This window comes from Mercurialis annua, linkage group LG1-X, assembly GCF_937616625.2.
Source record: "Mercurialis annua linkage group LG1-X, ddMerAnnu1.2, whole genome shotgun sequence".
Classification (NCBI taxonomy): domain Eukaryota; kingdom Viridiplantae; phylum Streptophyta; class Magnoliopsida; order Malpighiales; family Euphorbiaceae; genus Mercurialis; species Mercurialis annua.
The window spans coordinates 53583735-53604107 of NC_065570.1; the positions used below are offsets into that span (position 1 = coordinate 53583735).

Consider the following 20373-nt stretch of genomic DNA (forward strand, 5'->3'; position numbering starts at 1 on the left):
GTAACATTTTTAACAAACATCAGTTAGGATAATAAATCAATGTTAGAGTGATATTTAATTAATGACACTGTAAATATGTATTTTTAATTATTAAAGTAAAAATAATTATCACTTTTCAACTTTAATTTGAAATTCAATTTTTCATCTAACCACTTTTTATCTCTAACTACATTTCAATTTTAACTACAGTTACTTTATAGAAAAATTAGTTTATTTAATTAACATCGTGCTTGGATTAAAATTGTGCTTAGAGTAACATCGTGCTTGAATTAATCCAGAAACTGCTGCTCATTCTCACAGTCTCTCCCTTTCTTCCTTGGTTGCCGCCGTCATGCTACCTTTCGAATGCTTCCGTACGACTCCTTCGCGCCGGCTTCCGAAAGTTCAAATCAGGTTTCTATATATATAACTTTTTATTTTATTTTAAACATATCGAGCATGCACCGGCGGATCTTCTTCTGACAAGTTTCAAGTTTCATTTTAGGTCAGTTATCATTTTTGTTTTTTTGAAATCCTTTAGATTTTGATGTGGTTTGATTTCTATATTAATGGTTCCTAGATCTCTCTCGGAAAATAAATTTGTTGCTCTTCCTTTTTCCAGTGAAAATTATGTGGCAGGAACAGTACACAGTCTCTTCTAAGTCCTTGGTGAGAAGATGCTATTCAAGGAGAATAGAAAATCCAAACTCTCCTTTGAAAATTACAACTAAAAAGGTTAGCTCCTTATAACTAAAAAGAATTGGCATGCTTGTGACGATCTTCTGATTCAGGTAGGTTGTTGTATAAATCCTAATTTTATATTTGTTAAATGATAATCTTTCTACTTCACATTTTATTTGTTTGCAGCATTGTGCTAGTGGTGACTGGTGAGCCTTGACACCCCATAGCACTCTTAACAGCAAGAAAGTGGATAAATCAAATTTCAGAATTTGGTTCTCTCCGGAGCTTGTCGTTGGAAAAGAGGATATATCTATCATTTTACCATTCTGATAAACTAGCTAAAAGAGTCCAATGTAAATTAAAGGAAAAAAAAAACAGATGTTATATAACTTAATCTTTTATTCTTTTTGTTTTTACTAGTTTGTGTAAAGAATCAAAATATCAATGAATAAAAAATGCTAGTTTTTTTTAAATATATTTATCTTGCTAATTTATGTATTTTGTTTTTTTTAATATTTATGATTGAATTGTGTTAACCATAATCAATATAATAATGAATGAAGAAAAAAAATAAGAATTAAACATTATTGTAATTCATAATATTATAGAAAAATATTTTCTCATAGCCGAATTATTGGAAAAATATTAAATAATTATTGTAACACTTTATAAATGTTATTATATAATATAATATAATAATGTTTAATATATGTCACAATAAATACAAAAAAATGTTACTATAAATGGCTACAAACATTTAGTTTAAATGTCACTTAAACGCATAACGACACCGACTAATGTAACACTTTAGTGACATTTGTGAAAAATATTGGTATAAACTTTAAGTGACGTTTTTTAAGCATTAAGTGACATTTTTTCAATGTCACAATAGATCATTTTTGTTGTAGTGACCACACTTCCGCACTTTTGTTTACAAAAGGATTTCACAAAACTGTTTTAAAAATATAATGACCAAATAAAAAAAATTAGGGATGAAATCAAAAAATGAAAAATATAAAAACTTTAAAATAGGTTTTGCCTTTTAATTAAAAGAAAAAAGATAGGATAGAAAAATAATTGCTTATAATTTTTCTCTTTAAACGAGTTCCACATAATTTTGCTCTTTAAAAAAAGGAGTATAAAGTATTTTAATTTTTCCTCTTTAAACAAGTTCCACATAATCAAACTCAAAAGCCATTTAATTAATCAGTTAGCTAGAAAAAATGAAAGCGTTTCTTAGAAAAAGTTTGCTTTTTGTTCCAGGACGCATGTGAACTATACCAGCTTTTATCATCTTTCTTGTGATATTGAAGCATCATTTCTGAGATACTTAATTAAAAAAAATCCTTAGTGTTCTAACATTTTATGGATGGAATAAATCGTCTCGTGAAAGACCAATAAAGCTACTGGCTACATATTAGTTTTTCCTTGTAAATGAATTTCATATAGGAATAATTACTATCAATCTCACGAGTTTAGGTCAAAATTAATATCATTTTCTTTATATCATTAAAGAAAATAAAAAGGGCAAACATTGTTTTTTTTCTTCTAAAAACAACAATGAAAAGGGAAAATTTATCATTTTAAAAAGGGAAAACATTGTTTTTTTTCTTCTAAAAACAACAATGAAAAGGGAAAATTTATCATTTTAAACTAAAAAAATTATTGTTTTAAAATTCAATCCAGATCGCCAGTCGGATGAGTTTAACAGTAAATCAATGATTAATTCAGATCAGATAGAAATTAAGAATTTAATAAACTGATTGATTGTAAACTATTTATTCTCACCTGTATATAAATCATCAATAAACTTTTTCAAAAGAACAAATAAAAAAAATACTTTTTTAGGAACCTTTTAATTATGAATTTCCTAATTCCTCAGGTATTATATATATATATATATATTTTCATGAAAATCCCAGGTGTTTCGTGAATCCCATTTTGTGGCTATTAACAGTTTCAACAATCCAAACACTGTTCATGAAACAATTATATAAATTGAACCCACATATGCATCTGTTTATTCACATACTTAAAAATTAATCTCTTTATCACAAACCCTACTTCATTGCTCTTAATCAATTCCAGTCATGGCACAGACATTGATGAGTTCATACGGTAATACAAAAGACAACATGAATATTCACAAACCTAGTAGACTTTCAATGGAAGGTCTACAAAGAACGATTTCCGACATTTCATTTGACCTAATAACCAAAGAAACCGCGACGACGATGACGACAACAACAACGGAATCAAATTCTTCATCAAATCTTCTTCCATCGATTTCGGAAACAGAAGACGGAAAATGCGAGTGCTGCGGAATGAGTGAGGAGTGTACTATTGAGTATATGAAACGAGTTCGTGGCAAATTCTTAGGGAAATTTGTTTGTGGATTATGTGCCGAAGCTGTGCAGCAAGAAATGGAGAAAAATGGAGGGAAGAAAGAGGAAGCCATTGATGAACATGTGAGTGCTTGTGTTAAGTTTAATAGGGTTTGCAGAGTAAACCCTATTTTGTATCAAGCTGAAGCAATGAGAGAGATGTTGAAGAGGAGTTCGAGTATTAGTAGAGCCAAGTCTATTAGTCCTAGAGATAGGGATATTAGTGGTAATGTTCAAAAGAAAGGCGGTATTGCGAGGAGCTCGAGCTGTATTCCGGCGTTAACAAGGGAGATTACTGATCAGAAATTGGTTAATAAATTGATTTAATTAACTATATTCGTTGATGATGATTATATACATATTAATAATCAAAATAATAATGTTAGTTGTTTTACATATGCAATCACTGTTAGTTTTTCTTTGATTTTGACATAATAAAACTTGTTTATTAGTTGGTTATCTAGTCCTCTTGCAGTCTTGCTTGTGTATAATTTAACTGTATTTTTATCAGTAATTTAATCTAATGATTAAAACTCAATTTATAATATTAATTTAAAAAGAAAATTATCTGCATCGATCTTTTTATGATTCATACAATCATACTCACACAAAATTCTCTTACAATAATAGTACTCAGTCTAAATACTACTCAATTATATTCTTATTTTTAAGTAAAATAATTACTAAGACAAAGTGAATCTATCTACCACAACCTTAACATTTTTTTTATCAAATATACCATGATTTTTAAATTTGTTAGTTCGATCCATAAGTTTTTAAATTTTTAACTAACATCACGACTCATTTGGAGTTGACATGTCGTGAGATTATATACGACACGTAGAATAAATTTTGTACATAAAGACGAACAACATACTACACCACATTAGCTCAAAACTCAAAAAAAAATGGATAAAGGCATCAAACTGATTAGATTTGTGATATATTTGATAAAAACATTAAAATTGTTCGAAAGAAAAATTCATTTTGCCCATTATTAATTACTTATCTAAAATTTTCATAGTAAGAGAAGAAAATGGGATGAAAAAATTAAGTCCAATATTCAAGACAGATCTTCACGTAAACTAATTGCTCCTGCTTCTTTTACTTCACATAAGTCAATACAAACATAGAGAGCAGCATTAGACAAACCTTTCTTAGTCATCTATAATCACCATACCAATTCTAAATTTGTACACATCAAGAAAAACAACACCACTATTTAACAGAGGTCACAAAAACAGTCAGGTTCCAGCTATTGATCGTGAATTTCCGGCAGACCAAGGAGATCCTGCAGCTCGCTGTAGTTGATTGAAGCTTTCTATAGGGTTATGATAGTTATATTTGTTTGTAGCATAGTTTTCAGCTGAATCCACACACAATGTATTCTTGCATACATGAAACCTCTAATTTGTTACGCACGCATGCTCTCCGACTTTATGGTAATGCAGCCAACTTCTTTGTATGAGCTCGTTCATTTGGTGTCTCAGATGCAACCTAATGGGTTCTGAGGTATCGATGAGCTATGAGCTATGAGCTGGTCGTGTGTTCTGATTTCAAAGTTACCCGCATCTTATCTCGGCTATGCCGGTTATCATTTGACTTGGTGATACTATATTTCGGGTACCGAAATATTGTATCACCAAGTCAAACGATACCCGGCATAGCGTTCCAAGATAGGATACGGGTACCTTGAAAATCAGAACACAAGATCAGTTCGGAGCTCATACAAGGGAGCTGGCCGCATTACTATAATTCGGAGAGCATGTATGCGTAACAAACTAGAGAGGACCACAGGAGATCCTCTGACTTACAGGAATGCTCCCGGCATCGCATATGCATCTGATACTTAAGGCAACAGAAAGTGGGACCTAGAGAGAGGAGAAGAAATTTTGCACAAGTCGACCTTTATAACTATCTTATGTGCAAATTTTAAGGTATTCTCTTTTTCACACTCAAGCAATACTTCTTTCTCTTTCCTCTTTTTTACTTCACTAAACTAACTTGAGTGTTAGAGCGAACAGCCAGTAAATTTCATCGGCGTTCCTTCTGACCTCTGTTTTCTCCTTGTCCCCGGGTTGATTGGGAGACAGCTCAGACCTAATTTATCAGGTATTTCATATCAACATATAAACCAAAAATGACCAGCGGTGTAATGCAAAACATAGCTTAATATGAAACTTAGATTAGGCACACAATTTTGAGGTTCTCTAAAATTTTAAACTGAACTGAAATACTATTAATTGATTTGTTATTTTAAATATCAAATTAAACTGAATTAGTCGGTTTGACTTTTTAGTTTGGTGTGGTTTATACTTAAATTTTATAAGCTTTTTTATATTTCAAAATCAAAGTGAGAGAATCAAATTTGTCGATTCATTTTCATTGTTCAATTTGGTTTGATTCTCGCACAACCCCAGCTCGCATACAGCTTCAATTAGTATTGAATTTGATTGTACTGTCTTTCAGCGTATAATATTTGCATTTGACATAAACATAAAAATAAAAAATAATTATGATTGCTTGTTTTATTTATATTATTATATTTTTTTAATATGGAAAACAAACTTGAAAAATAGCAATAAATGCTCTTTTAATATACTCAATTGACAAATATTATGTAACAAAAAAAAATTCAATCGCGATATATTATAAACTGGAGCTTAGAGTAAGACCTATTCATGGGCCGGGTTTGGGCGGGCTCGGGCCGGGATTAGGCAGACTTGACTTTTTTAAAGGCAAGCCCAAACCCGCCCAAGCTCGGTTCAGGCTTTAAATATACTATCTAAACCCGGACCTAATGCATTAATTTAACGGGCTCGTGCCGAATTTGGGTGGGCTTATCTTGTTTTTTTACAATATTAAAATCTGAGCATGCCCATAAAAAGTCGAGCTTTTTCGGGCTCGGGCAGAGTTTAGGACCAGAAATTGGTGTCCAAACCCAGCCTTAAGAGGGCGGGCCTGGGCAAGCGGGTCGGATATCCAAGCCCATGAACAAGTCTACTTGGAGGGAATAGCATTCTCATTCGCCAATTCCTTGTACAAGAGAAGGGTTTAGCATAAAGATACTCTATTTGATTCTCTTAAAATAAAAGAATTAACACTTGAAAAAATTAAAAAAACAATTAATTCTTAAAATATCATTTTAATTTTTAGTTTGAATAATTAATTTATGGAATGCATAAAGTAGCAATATTCTTTATGTTAAGAAACAGAGAGAGTAAATATAATTAAAAAAAATACTACTATATGTTTTTATTAGTACTCCATGAGAATAAAAGAATGTCTATCTACTAATTTTATACATAAACAAAACATGTAAAGCACGTCCCTCTCTCAAACCAACGTAGAACAAGCTGAAGTTGAAGGATCAAAGAGAGCAGGAACCAAATATTTCCTGCCATTAACACCATGTGCATTATAGCTAGCACCACTTGTTGAATCCACCAGCAAATCCCCGGCATAACCCGGATAAGCTCCTTTACCGTACACCCCATTACAAGCTGAACCAGCTTCTAAAGGAGCTTCCTTTGGACCTTGAAAATACCCATTTCCAAATGGGTTGGTCGCAGTCCCAGCCAAAAGGCTTGCCAAATTGATCACCATACCGTCAATACCCACATCATTGTTTGGCGCAACCAGAGGCGAGCCTTGTGGTCCATAGATGGGCTGGTGGAATGGCCAGGCACATTGACCTGGGCATTGCGTCTCTGAATTACCAACCCAAATGTAAGCAAATCTAGAGTCTTTGGCATTCATCATTTTTTGAGCAGAAACAGAAGACCCATGAGTCCCACATCGGCTGGAGCAAAACCCATCAACAGCTACATCAGCTGAAGTCAAAACCACATTAATAGCATCTTTTTGGCCACCCTTTGATGCTAATTCAACAATTTGCTTATTCGAAAGCGATTTACCTAATGAGTAACTCTCATCCGAAATCTGGGTACCCAAAAAGAGTTCAAGATCAGAACTTTTCTTAGAATGGGTAAGATGGTAGTATTTTTCAGTGGCTTTCCACCACTTAGAAACAGAAGGTTGGTTTTTAGCAACCGATTCTGCAGAAGGAGACAGAGAGGTAATAAAATCAGAGACAATGGCCCGTTGAGAAGGTTTGAAATTCCCATACCAAATCAAATTAATAGAAATTTTGCCAGTAAGAAGATGGCCATTATGGTACTTAAACAACAAGGGTTGATCTTGCTCTGTTAATCTCCGTGCTGCAGAAGTAAAATGAACAATAGAGACTAACAAAAGGAAGGTCATCACAAAATGTGTAAAATTAAAAGAGGCCATAACGGTTTAATTTGAAAACTTAGTGTTGAAAACAGAGGATTGAGGTGTTGGAGTGAAGAGAGCAGAGGGAGGAGAAGGGGTTATATAGTGTGGAGATAGATGGGTTACGAAGTTACGGGAAAGAGTTGATGAAGTGGTGCCAGTTAAGCAACGCGTCGTCGTATTCATTGGGCTAATAGTAATGGGTTGTTTTGAGTGCGAAATGGGAGTGGAGTGCTAAGATAACAGTAGTTGGCCAGCTAAGTTGACAAAAAGACATGCCAAAGAGTAAGTGGTAGACCACAAAATGTTGTGGTTTTTGGTAAGAAATTGAGACAACATTTGGGAAAATCAAATGCAACCAAAAGCTCATATGCCATACTCTGAAAATGTCGACACACTGCTTCTTCTTGTGCATTCTGCAATTGCACTTTAAGTTCAACTTATCGAAATCAGTTTTCCTAAACTAAATATTAAAACTAAAATATACTTAATTTTTCTTAAAATAAATCATTTAAATGTAATTAAATCCTAATTCATAATAAAAAATCACTTGTATATGAATTTCATAACTATAATTAAAATTAAAATGATTTAAATAGTAATTTGCCTCACTCAACTTGTAAGCAATAAGCAATTAACACATATATTAATTTTATAGTCAAACTAGTCATGAACTTGCTGATTATGGTAATTAGCCTCATTTTAATAATTTGGTCTTTCAACTTGCGAGCTAATTGACCCTTAATTGACAATTTGCCACTTCAACATGCAATCTAATTTGCCAAAATGAGACTATTGCTCATAATCAACAAGTTTATAACTTATTTGTGTATAATGTTAATTTATATGTTAATTGCACATTGCTAACAAGTCGATAGGGCAAATTGTTGCTTCAGTCAAATTAAAATATTAAAATTTCATAGTTATAATTAAAAATATATAATATAATCCAATAATATAAATAATTTAAGAAACAAATTTTATGTTACGGAAATAATATTAAATATTTATTATTTATAAGAACGACTCCTAAATAATACTTTTTAAGAGTTTTTGGGAGTTTTACAATAAATATGTTTTTGAAACTAAAAAAAACACATTCCTCAAACTTTAAGTATATCATAAGGACTGATATTATGTGGGAACTAATGACTTAAACAGCGGTTTGCATTTTCATATTATACATTTTTTTGTTATTAGAAAAAGACGCTAAGGTCTAAATCTGAACTAGCTCCTCATAAAAGTCAAACCGTGCACCTCTTGATTCATTGCTTAAAGGCCTTGTCCCCTAATCTTTGCCCTTCAAATTCTGAAAAAAAATCTCCTTGTATATTTGTTTTTGATCCCCTGATACAATAACTCTGGCTCCGTCACTGCGCTTAAGCAAGATAGTTAATTGAAAATTTGGATTTTTTATAAACGTGCTAAATATGAACTTGCTAATCTTTGTTAACTCGAGTCCAATATTCCTAATCAAAGTTAGAAAGAGGATTACTTTCTGTTTATGCTGGCCGAATAATGAAGCATTATATTATATATACACATTAGTCTTCTCTTTCTTGGTTGGTGGTAGTAATATATCACTGTTTTAAAAACTCAACCGCACTGGCTGGTTCAACCCGTTAGAATGAGAACCGATGGCGAGTCTGATGCTGCTTAAGAAACTAAAAAAGAGGTGTAACCTGAATGAATAATAAAAAAAGACCTTCCAAACCGATGAACCGCTATAAAAATAAAACCCGCAATTTTGAAAAATTTGATTAATATTTTTAAAAGAAAACATATAGAAGTTTATATAGAATATCTATTTGTATTTATTTTATTATTATAAAAGAGTTATATATATTATAGAAAATTATAAATATATTTATTTTTATCAATATAGTTCAACCACCGGCTGAGCCAGGTTTTAAGACACTGGTAGTAGTTTGAATTAAGCATCCCCATTCTTTCGTTCAAGCCAAAATAAATTCTAATTAAGATGGTTCAATGGGGTATCTAGTGCTCTTATAACACAGTGGTAATAGCTACAGACATCTTGGTAAGAGGTCTCGTGTTTGAGTCTCACTCCCGCTCCCTAATTATAAAAAAATAATTAGTTAAAACTGTCAGTGCTCTTATAGCACAGTGGTAATAGCCATAGGCCTCTTGGTAAGAGATCTCATATTTGAGCCTCACTCCCTCCTCCCTAATTATAAAAAATAATTAGTTAAGACTAGAAAATCTCATTTTCTTTAATTTGTGTTGCTCAGTTTCTAATAGCTGTTGCCTACTGCATGACATTGGCTATGCCACTTTGGAATATATAACTTCTTCAGGGGAAAAAAAAAGATGTATATATAGTGTGATAACAATTATTTTCTCAAATTTGCTATTACCGTCAAATGATAAATAATACTATATCAAAAGAATTAAAGAATTTCTTCTAAATATCTTAACAATAAACACTATAAATATCTAAGCTATAATAATCCTTGTTTAAACTAATGTAGAACAAGTAGAGGTCGATGGGTCAAACAAAGCAGGAAGCAGGTATTTTCTGCCATCAATACCATGCGCATTATAGCTGGCACCAGTTCCTGAGTCCACCAAGAGATCACCTGCATAACCAGGATAGGCTCCTTTGCCATAAACACCAGGACAAGCTGAGGCAGCCTCTAAAGGAGCTTCCTTTGGACCTTGATAATATCCATTACCAAATGGGTTAGTCACAGTCCCAGCCAAAAGGCTAGCCAAATTGATCACCATACCGTCAACACCCACGTCATTATTTGGCGCAACCAGAGGTGAGCCCTGTGGTCCATAGATTGGCTGGTGGAATGGCCAGGCACATTGACCTGGGCATTGGGTCTCTGAATTACCAACCCAAATGTAAGCAAATTTAGAGTTTTTGCGATTCATCATCTTTTGAGTAGAAACAGAAGACCCATGAGTTCCACATCGGCTAGAGCAAAACCCATCAACAGCTACATCTCCCGATGTCAAAACCACATTGATCGCATCTTTTTGGCCACCCATTGATGCTAATTCAATAATTTGCTTATTAGAAAGCGATTTACCCAGCGAGTAACTCTCATCTACAATCTGGGTACCCAAAGAGAGTCCAAGATCAGAAGTTTTCTTAGATTTGATGAGATGGTAGTATTTTTCAGTTGCTTTCCACCATGTAGAAACAGAAGGCTGGGCTATTGTAGGCTTAACAGAGGAAAGGGAAGTAATAAAATCAGAGACAATTGCACGCTGTGAGGGTTTGAAATTACCGTACCAAATCAAATTGATGGAAATTTTACCCGTAAGAAGAGGGCCATTGTGGTATTTGAACAAAAGGGTTTGTTGGGTATCAGCAAGTAACCTGGCTGCGGAATTGAAGTTTGTCAAAGAGAGAACAACAAGAAGCACGAATAAAGAACGAGCTGAAAAATTTGAGGCCATTGATAATAACTTTGATGAGACTGTCGAGCAATCCTGAAAAATAAGAGAAGCTATGAGTGTAGAAGTTAGGATTGAATTGTGGAGAAAGTGAAAGAGAATTAATTGATTTATATAGAGGCAGAAGAATTGACGATGGAGAAGCTACGCGGTAGAGGCGAGAATACAGCTGGAAGTTTGGTAGAAATGAATTTTGCCGTGTTGTTTAATTTAATCATATGGGCATGGTGCTGACTGCTGAGTACTCTATCGCTTTCAACCGATTCTATTTAACCATTACAGGCGTTAGCCAGCTAAGGTCAACGTACGCTGCTTTATTTATCATGAACTTCATAGCTTCACCCAATTAATCTACTTTATACATAATATGAAAATGGTAACTAAAATTTTTGATTCAAAATTTATATTTTATAATTGAAAGTTTTTAGCTTTTACTTTTTTGAATTCACCAGATCTCATTAAATTGAATATGAAACTATTACATTTGTAAGAAACTCGGGATAATTTGAAAACTAAACCCGATAACCTGACATGGAACAGACAACATGCTGTCTGATTCGCAGACCTTACTTACGAAAATAAAAATAAATTACTAACTATTTCGCGAATTAAGTGCCGTCTTCAATCACTCTTCGTTCAAACTTCTCCAAACACCCGCAAACTCACTGCATCCGATTCAATCAACACTTGATATAACTCCTTCTAAAAAAGAGACAACAACTCCTTCTAAAAAGGAGACAGCAAACCTTTCACAGAGAAAGGACAACAAACCTTTCATAAAAAAAGGACAAAGTAAAACATTTATATAAAAGACAAAAAATAAAAAATAAATAAAACTAGTATAGCTCATAGACGAATCTATTTTGTTACTGAAAGATCTTCAATCTATCGTCCTTCTTGATAATTGAATTGCGCTTCGTGATAAATTTTAATCCGTCAGAAAAATGAAAAAGAATTGGCTATTTATTATATTCTATGAAATTAAAATAACATAAATAAAAGGGGTGGCTACCGTCAATAGAAAAATTAAGCCATTGACGGCTGCCGAAGAAAAAAATAAGAAAAAAGTTTTAGGTGGCTAGGGTTTGTTAGAGAGAAAAGCTTTAGATTTGTGCTTATTATGAACAGAAAATATCCACTTCCAATAAAGATAATTTAAATTATTTGTTGACTTCTTCTCAATATATCTTTAATTTAATTGCTTAAATATTTTAAATATTAGTATTATTTGTTCTTCTATATCCTTAATTTAAAATCTAGATACTCTAATTATTATTAACTAAATATTAAATTTTAGAAAAGTAAGTTTATTACTAATTTTTGTATTGAATAAAATGATTGGTGCCAGGGAATTCTTCACACTGGAATTCATCCTGTTTTTAGTCGCCTGTTAAATTTGTATCTTTAAATTTCTATTTTTGTTTCGTCTCTTTCTGTAGATCGATATAGGGTTTCAGTTGTTTTTTATTTTTAATATTTTGATCTATGATGTACTTCGACGGTAAGATGTAATCTGCTAATCTATCAATATTACTACCTTTTGACAAAAAAAATAATTATAATAGAAGTGTTGAAATTAATGAATAATGCAAACTAAATTAAAATTTAACCTATATTGTGAATTTATCTATTTTTATAGGATGGGGAGAGTATTTTGAAAACATCAATTATTTTTTATGTTTAAAGATAAATGTTGAAAAAATACAATTGTTGTCAAATTTTGTATTGGATAAAATTATAATTAATACTAATAATAATAATTAAGAGAATATTAAAAAAAACAGTTAAAATTAATATTGGGTAATATTGATGTTTCAAATTAATTATTCAAATTAAAACAATAATTTTGCTTATACTTTGGAAGAGCTATAATTAAAATTGTCAAATTATTTTAAAAGAGAGTATGTGCATTTTTTTAAGCTGCGTGATCTTTTTCTCCAATTTATTAGGTGGAAAAATTGTTCTGCCAAAAGGGTTGGATACGTGAAAAAGTTGTTCATAACGTTATTTGCATTTGCGACCAAATAAGCATTGCTTAAAGGGTTAAATGCAAATTCATACACCAACTTTAACCTAATTTGCAATTACAACATAAACTTTTAAATTTGACAATGTCGGTAACCAACTTTTATTTCTTGGCAAATTGGTATACCGACCAATCATAAAACGACAAATGGCGGTTTATTACAATGTCCACGTTAGTGTTTTTTGAGTTTGGTGTATCGATTTGCCAAAAGTGTAAAGTTGGTTACTGACATTGCCAAGTTTCAAAGTTTATGTTGTAATTGCAAATTAGGTCAAAGTTGGTGTATGAATTTGCATTTAACCCTTGCTTAAACTAAAGTAAGTTGCGTTCCCAAGAAGTTTGAAGGGATGGGTTTCAGAAGGATTGAGAAAACTTATTTCACGCAACCGTTGCATCATGTCATCCGTGCAACAAACTAACGGTGTATTAGACATGTGGAAAAAAAATTAATAAAAAAAATTTCTATTATAAATGCTCATTGGCTTTTTGTAAACAGTGGCGGATCCAAAAAATTTTTACGGCCCGAGCTATTTGACATGCAATTTTGAAAGAGAATATTTAGAAGTAAAAAATTAGAGGTTAGAAAATTAATATACAAGCTTATAAACTAAATTAATTTTTTATAGATAAACTATATAAAAAGAATTACTCAAAATTAAAAAGAATTTGATTTTGACAGAAAAAAAATTAAGAAATTATTAGAATCACTAATTATTAATTAAAGATTTTACTTTAAATTTAAAAAATTAGAAATATAAATATTTAGATTATAAAATTTAACAAGTTGTGAAAATTATGAATAAATTATGGAATTTTTAAAAAAAATTGAACACCTAAAAATCTGGAACTAAAGTAAAAATTTGCTAACAAATGAGAATTAGAAAAATTCTGAAAATTGAGAAAACGTTGAAAAAACAATTATCAAATAAACGATAATTGATTTTAAGAAATAAGCATAAGCCATTTTCTTTGATGAAATGAGAGACTGAATTTATTTTAACAAAAGTTCAGCCCTTAATACTTTAAAAGAGGACAGTTGAACGACGTCGTTCCTTCAAACATTAAAAGTTAAAACAGGTTGGTTTCTATCCTTCTCAGCCCAGGCTAATATGGAGAGATGAATTCACAGTGCAGTAGCAGTTAACCATGGCTTCCCGACGGAACGTCATTTAATCTTCCATTCTCCAGCGGCACCTGGCTGAAGCCTACCCTAGCCTAAGGGTCCCTGGTTGTAAATATGACATGACACAACCAATGCATATGATAAACACTCGAATTATGGAGTTTAATTTGGCAATGTTAATGAGACAAGTTTGGAGGCTAATAAATATGGAAATAACTTGATGATGAGGGTATTTAAAGCAAAATATTTTCCTTCATTGTCTTTTCTTAAGGCTAAGTTAGGTGCTAATCCTAACTATGTTCGGAAGAGTATTTATGAAACTCAATCGGCTATTGCTAGATGTGCTAGGATTCATATTGGCAATGGGGAGAATACTTCGGTTTGGAGGAGTCCATGGTTAGATAAAGAGAACGGAGGGCTGCCTTATACTCCTAATCCGGTAAATTTGATAAATGCTAGAGTAACTAGTCTTTTTGAGGTGGGCGGTAGAGTGTGGGATGTGGGGCTTGTAAGAGACGTGTCTGAGGGTAGAGATGCGGTTAGAATTCTTAATATTCATTTGAGTAATATGAATGTTGAGTACGGTTGGAAGTGGATATTGAACTCAAAAGAGAAATTTTCAATTCGTAATGTCTATCGAGCTGTTTGTGGGGAGTATTTGGTGCAACCGAATCCTTTGTGGAATCAGATATGGAGTTTCAATATTCCATTGCATGTCCGTAATTTTTTATGGCGAGTTTATCTTCTGACTTTGGACGTACTTGCTACGAGAAAAGTGTTCATAAAGGGGCAATGTGTGGTGTGTGATAATGGTAATGAAACAGCAATGCACTTGTTCTATCATTGCCTATTGCCAAAACTTGTTGGTCGAAGGTGTCAGTTCCAGTTGTAACTTGTGATGTTGGTTTTGTTGAATGTGTCTGCAGCTGGTCACTGGTCTTAAAAGATGAAAAGTGTTCGCTGATTTCGAGCATCTGTTCGTTCATTTGGGTAAATATGAATGAGATTATTTGAAAGCATAAATCAGGCAGTCCGGATTCCATTATGTCGGCTGCTTATAACCTGCCGGCGACGTGAAAACTTGCAAAAATTATAAAAGGTGAGCTGCGATTTGCTGGTTTTGATGAAGGGGGATGGTCGACAACAATGGATTCCTTCGGGCAGTGCATGGGTGAAGGCAAATGTAGATACGACTATGTTTGCAAATTCTGGAGGAGTGGGTTTAGGCATTGTAGTGCGAGACGAGGAAGGGAGAGTCATTCGAGCTCGGCAAGTTCGGTTGAATGGAAACTATTCCCCGAGGACAGCTGAAGCGCTTGGGATTCGAGAAGTGTTGAGCTGGGTAAAGGATGTCGATAAGCTTATTGTTGAATCAGACGCGATGGAGGTGGTAGTAGAGATTCGGAATCAGAGTCTTGTTGCATCAAAGTTCATTGTTGAGGACTGTGCTAATTTAACAAATCAGTTTAGTAATATTTTATTTTTGTTTGTGAGGCGATATGTGAATCAGGCTGCCCATGTTTTAGCGTAAAATGCTCGTTTCATTACAGGTCATCAGGAGTGGTTCAGTCACTTTCCCGAATTTCTCACATCTGCAACTGTTTTGAATTATTAATCAGATTCCGCATTTATTCGGAAAATTTTTTTGCACCCACTTAACTTTTTCTTAGCAAGAAAGGTTTCATCTCTCTTATATTTTGTCATATTTAATCACAATTCTTTAGTTGCCTTGTATATTAACTACCTTGTTTTACCTTTAAAATAGACTCTTCAATTATAATTAATCTAATACTCCAGTTATATAGAATTGAAATTTGTTTATTTATTTGGTAAATTTTCTAATATTATCATTAGATTAAGAACTAGAATAACGGAATTTATGGAAAGACAGGGCAATTTAAAAATTTCTAGAAATTAGAAGATGAAAGTATGGAACGAGTTGTCGTTTGATAGGCAAATGATGATGAGTGGACAGCTAAATTGGACAACAAGACATGAAAATGATGAGATGGAATTTATTAGAACGTACATAGTGGAATGTCATTCGGTCGGGCATAGCCAACCAGCTCTCCTCTTGTCTGTCTTCATGTACAGTTTAGACTGATTTTTTTAAAAAATATACAATTCACAAATTTAAAACTTTTATTGTTTATTAAACATAAAAATTAGTCAATTTATAAAAATAATTTTAAAATAATTAAACATTAGTACAAATTGATTACTCGTAAAAACTTAGTTTTTGATAGTAAAATTTTGAATGAATTTTTTTAAAGGATAATAAATTTTTAAATTTATTAAAGGATTAAATTCATTTAATTACGTTGTGATTTCAACTTTTAACACAAATATTGGGTAATGTGGTACGATTTTTTATAAGCAAAAAAATATTCAATTCTATTAGTAAAAATTCGTTAAATGATTTATCTGATATAAATAAAGCATAGTTCAGTAGTTTAACTTATTTTCGCTTCAAAATAGTCTAAATATAAATATGAAAACATATTAATAAATCATGTTTTTAATATTCCAATAAACAACAATATATTTTTTATATTTTAGTTTATATTTGGACGGCAATAAGTTGAACAACTAAATTTTATTTTATTTATATTAATTAAATATATTATTAGAAGATAGCATATAATTTACTACAAATTGAACATTGTTAAAAAAGATTTTGGCCCCAAATTTTAAACGGCTGAATACATGAGTAAGGTTCGAACTCGTGACCTCACTTAAGTTAGAAGAGCACCTTATCAACTCATCTACGCCTTGGGGATTACTCCTTTCATTTTTTTTAGTTGTCACTTTATACTAATATATTTATCTATTAATAGTTGTCACTTTATAATTTTTATGCGACTTTTACAATAATCTTTCAAGTTTAACCTTCTTATTAAATCACTTCATTAAATTTTAATTCAATTTTTAAAGTTAAATCATCTAATAGTATTATTAAGAATTTTATTTTCAAAATTAAATTTTTTAATTGTGGAGTTCATAAATCGAGTTAAACTAGTCTTTATGCTTGTAATTTAAGACAAAAGAACCACTTTCTAAATCCTAGTAATTTATTCAAAAGTGACAACTAAAAAGATGGAGAGAGTAACATTTATAATCCGTTTAAAATAAATTCTAACTATCTTTGTCTCTGAAATATTTTTTTTTAAAATATGCATTTAAACGTTTTCAACCCAATATATTACTATGATGAATTTTTCATTTGCCTATAATCGAGTAAAATTAACTTTATGAACCAAAGAAGTTGAAAGATGTCCAAAATAATCTTTATGTTTGCCAATGTTAAAAAAGATACAATGCGCTATTATGATTTAGCAATGAACATAAGTAAAGCAACAGAAGAATTTAAAAAAAAAAAAGCAAACTAAAATAATTTGCTTTACTATTATTAATCCGAATAAGCCAAAATTAATTAACAAATCAAAAAATGACAACGTGTCTTTCTGCTCTCGTTTATAATAGGACCACTATATAGAGTATACATTCATTCCATTCCACTAATTAATTTATATCTAAAGATTAAACTTAATCCTAATCCATCCCTAATAATTTTAGACCAAAGTTGAACAAGCAGATGTAGAAGGATCGTACAAAGCAGGAAGTAAATATTTGCGGCCATTATCTCCATGAGCATTGTAGCTAGCACCGGTTGTTGAATCCACTAACAAGTCGCCGGCGTAACCAGGATAAGCCCCTTTCCCATAAACTCCGGGACAAGCCGATGCAGCTTCCAGTGGAGCTTCTTTCGGACCCTGAAAGTATCCATTTCCAAATGGGTTCGTTGCTGTTCCGGCCAAAAGGGTAGCCAAATTGATGACCATACCGTCAAGACCCACATTGTTGTTGGGTGCCACCAATGGCTGGCTTTGAGGTCCGTAAATTGGCTGGTGAAATGGCCAGGCACAGTAACCAGGACATTGAGTTTCAGAGTTACCAACCCAAATGTAAGCAAATTTGTAATTCTTACCCTTAATGTGACCCGCTTTGGATCCGGAAGCAGACCCATGTGTCCCACATCGGTTTAAGCAAAACCCATCAACAGAGACATCAGAAGATGTCAAAACGACATTAATGGCATTCATTTGATCACCCTTTGAAGCCAATTCAACAATATGTTTGTTTGTAAGTGATTTTCCAAGTGGGTACGTTTCATCCACTATTTGTTTGCCTAATGTAACAGAAAGTCTGGCTCTTTTAGAGTTTAGATTATAGTACTCCTCTGTTTTTTTCCACCATGAAGCTACAGAGGGTTGGCTATTTTGAGACGATGATGATAGTGAAGTGATGAAATCAGAAATTATAGCTCTCTGGGATGGCTTGAATTTGCCATACCAGATAAGATTAACAGAGATTTTACCAGAAAGAAGAGGGCCATTATGGTAACTCAAGAGTTGAGGTTGATCTTGAACTAGCTCATTCAGCTTCCTAGCAGCTAAAGAAATTTGAACGATTGAGATAATTATGAATAGTTTCAAAACAGATTGAGAAGAAAAGGATGCCATTTTTTTAAGTTTCAGAAAAATAAAAAAAGAAAAGAGAATAGAATAGAATAGAAATTGAAGCTGAGATGAGTAAGGTGGGCTGAGGTTTTTGAGTGTGAGATAGAGAAACGGTAGAATAGTGGTATATATAGGTCCAAGAAATGGGATTTAATTAGTTATAAGTACTCTTTAATTAAATAAAGTGGTTTAATGAAGTGAAAAAAGAGTAGAGAACTTGCCTAGAAAAGGACAAAAAGGAAAAGGTAAAGCAAGCCAGAAGATGGGTTTCTCCACTTTCGAGTTACTACTACTTGAGCACAAAAAAAGAAAGGAAAAGGTTAACAATAATTTTCACTCCTGGTCCCTTAACTTTCATATATTTCCACTAATATCTTTTATTTTTGTTTATAACTATAAAATTTCTAATTTTGGATAACATAATAAAAAAACTATTACTGTTCTTTTTTTTTTGAAATATATTGGTTAAAAAGATATTGACATATTGGATCAGATAATGAATACATGAATATAGGGACTGGAATATTTAAACACGAACACGATAAAGTAATACTATGTTAAGATTTTTTTTTTTGTAAAATTTTATCTTCAAAATACCAAATTTTTGACACATTTTGAAATTAAAAAAGATGATTAAATAGATTGTCTATGTTACTTAGATCAAAGTACCTACAATATAGCTTATATAATAAATAAAAATCACAAATCTAAAATATGCATATTAGTGGAACGCCAATAATATCTACAATGATAATTATTTTGTCAAAATGTGTTTTTTTTTCTATATTTGTGATTTAATTTACTATATAAAATGCATTATAAGGGTTCTCGTAAGTTTCAAAATCGACGGTAAAGAGTTTTTACATTATACAATAACATTTTGAAGAAAGAAAATTTACAATTATAAATTTACATTAAAGGATTTTCATGGAAAAAAGGTAAAAGTTGAGGGACTGAGAGTGATAACTATCCAAAAAGGTAACCCAATTATACCAACTCGCATGTGGCAACGGGTATATTACACTTGGCTATTATTAGGCAATCCTGATTCCTGAGAGTTGGACGCGTGAGAAGTAAACATATGTGAACACGTAATGTTCCAAACGAAAAGGAGCGTACTATAACAGCTTAGTCACAGTTGGCAGTTCCATTAAATTGACGAAAACAACCTCAGTCTCATGTGAAGATTCTAGCTGTTATAAGGATAGGGATAGTAAAGAAAGTAATATGTGAAGACTTAAGAGACAGGCTGGAAGTTAATATTTGGCAAAAATAAATGTTGTTTTTATTGGGAAGTGGACACTGCTCCAGCTGGGATTCAGCCTATGCAATTGCATTTGGTATCCTAGGTGACTCATCCTCGTGACAGCACGCGCCCAACTTATTTATTTTCTATCCATTTTTTTTACCTTTACTACCTTTATAAATGAAGTAAATTAATTAAAAATTAAAATAAATATAATACCCATTTATGTATTCCAATATTTTTTTCTCCATATATATTTACAAATTAATTTTTTTATAAAAAAATTGAAATTGAAAGAAGTGCATATATTTGAAATTGGAAAATTGCACGCCAAGTCACAAATGTGAAGAGGTGGCATTTGATGAATAAGCAGGGAGTCCAGCTGTAAGAGTGCACTGTAGAAAGCTGTATCAAAGCTAATCTTGAAGAATGGTACAGAAAGAGACAGGTGGTGCAGGATGCATGGGTTTAATCCTGTGTTCTTAATTACACTGTAAATGGAGCTCATAACTTTTCTCTTTTTCTGGAAATGAACGTTGGATTCATTTTTCAACTTCACCTGCAACTCTCTTTTTTTAAAGTTGAGAGAAATTGTTTAATTATCATTATTACAAAACTTATATTCCCTCCAATCTATTTACAAAATCTTATTTCTTTCATATCATCATATTGTTGATATATCACAGCTCCTTTAAAAATTTGTTTAA

General features: G+C 32.1%; 5 protein-coding genes across 5 annotated transcripts; 2 read left to right on the forward strand and 3 right to left on the reverse strand.

Moving 5' to 3' along the window:
• The first annotated feature begins 2608 nt into the window (after nt 1–2608).
• On the forward strand, nt 2609–3507 carry LOC126664788 (uncharacterized). The gene has a single exon (XM_050357339.2). The coding sequence runs from the start codon at nt 2751–2753 to the stop codon at nt 3369–3371; it is 621 nt and encodes a 206-aa protein (XP_050213296.1). The 5' UTR covers nt 2609–2750; the 3' UTR covers nt 3372–3507.
• A 2706-nt stretch (nt 3508–6213) lies between these two features.
• Nucleotides 6214–7581, reverse strand: LOC126677115 (protein PHOSPHATE-INDUCED 1-like). Its single transcript, XM_050371576.2, has one exon. The coding sequence runs from the start codon at nt 7338–7340 to the stop codon at nt 6381–6383; it is 960 nt and encodes a 319-aa protein (XP_050227533.1). The 5' UTR covers nt 7341–7581; the 3' UTR covers nt 6214–6380.
• Nucleotides 7582–9662: 2081 nt separating this feature from the next.
• Nucleotides 9663–10858, reverse strand: LOC126668391 (protein PHOSPHATE-INDUCED 1-like). The gene has a single exon (XM_050361620.2). It carries the CDS (start codon nt 10752–10754, stop codon nt 9801–9803), a length of 954 nt encoding a protein of 317 aa, XP_050217577.1. The 5' UTR covers nt 10755–10858; the 3' UTR covers nt 9663–9800.
• Nucleotides 10859–14123: 3265 nt separating this feature from the next.
• Nucleotides 14124–15431, forward strand: LOC126673095 (uncharacterized). The gene is made up of 3 exons (XM_050367078.1): nt 14124–14773; nt 14827–14890; nt 15030–15431. The coding sequence occupies exons 1-3, from the start codon at nt 14124–14126 to the stop codon at nt 15429–15431; spliced, it is 1116 nt and encodes a 371-aa protein (XP_050223035.1).
• Nucleotides 15432–17286: 1855 nt separating this feature from the next.
• LOC126666023 (protein PHOSPHATE-INDUCED 1) lies at nt 17287–18524 on the reverse strand. The gene has a single exon (XM_050358966.2). It carries the CDS (start codon nt 18421–18423, stop codon nt 17473–17475), a length of 951 nt encoding a protein of 316 aa, XP_050214923.1. The 5' UTR covers nt 18424–18524; the 3' UTR covers nt 17287–17472.
• Between the last annotated feature and the right edge of the window lie 1849 nt (nt 18525–20373).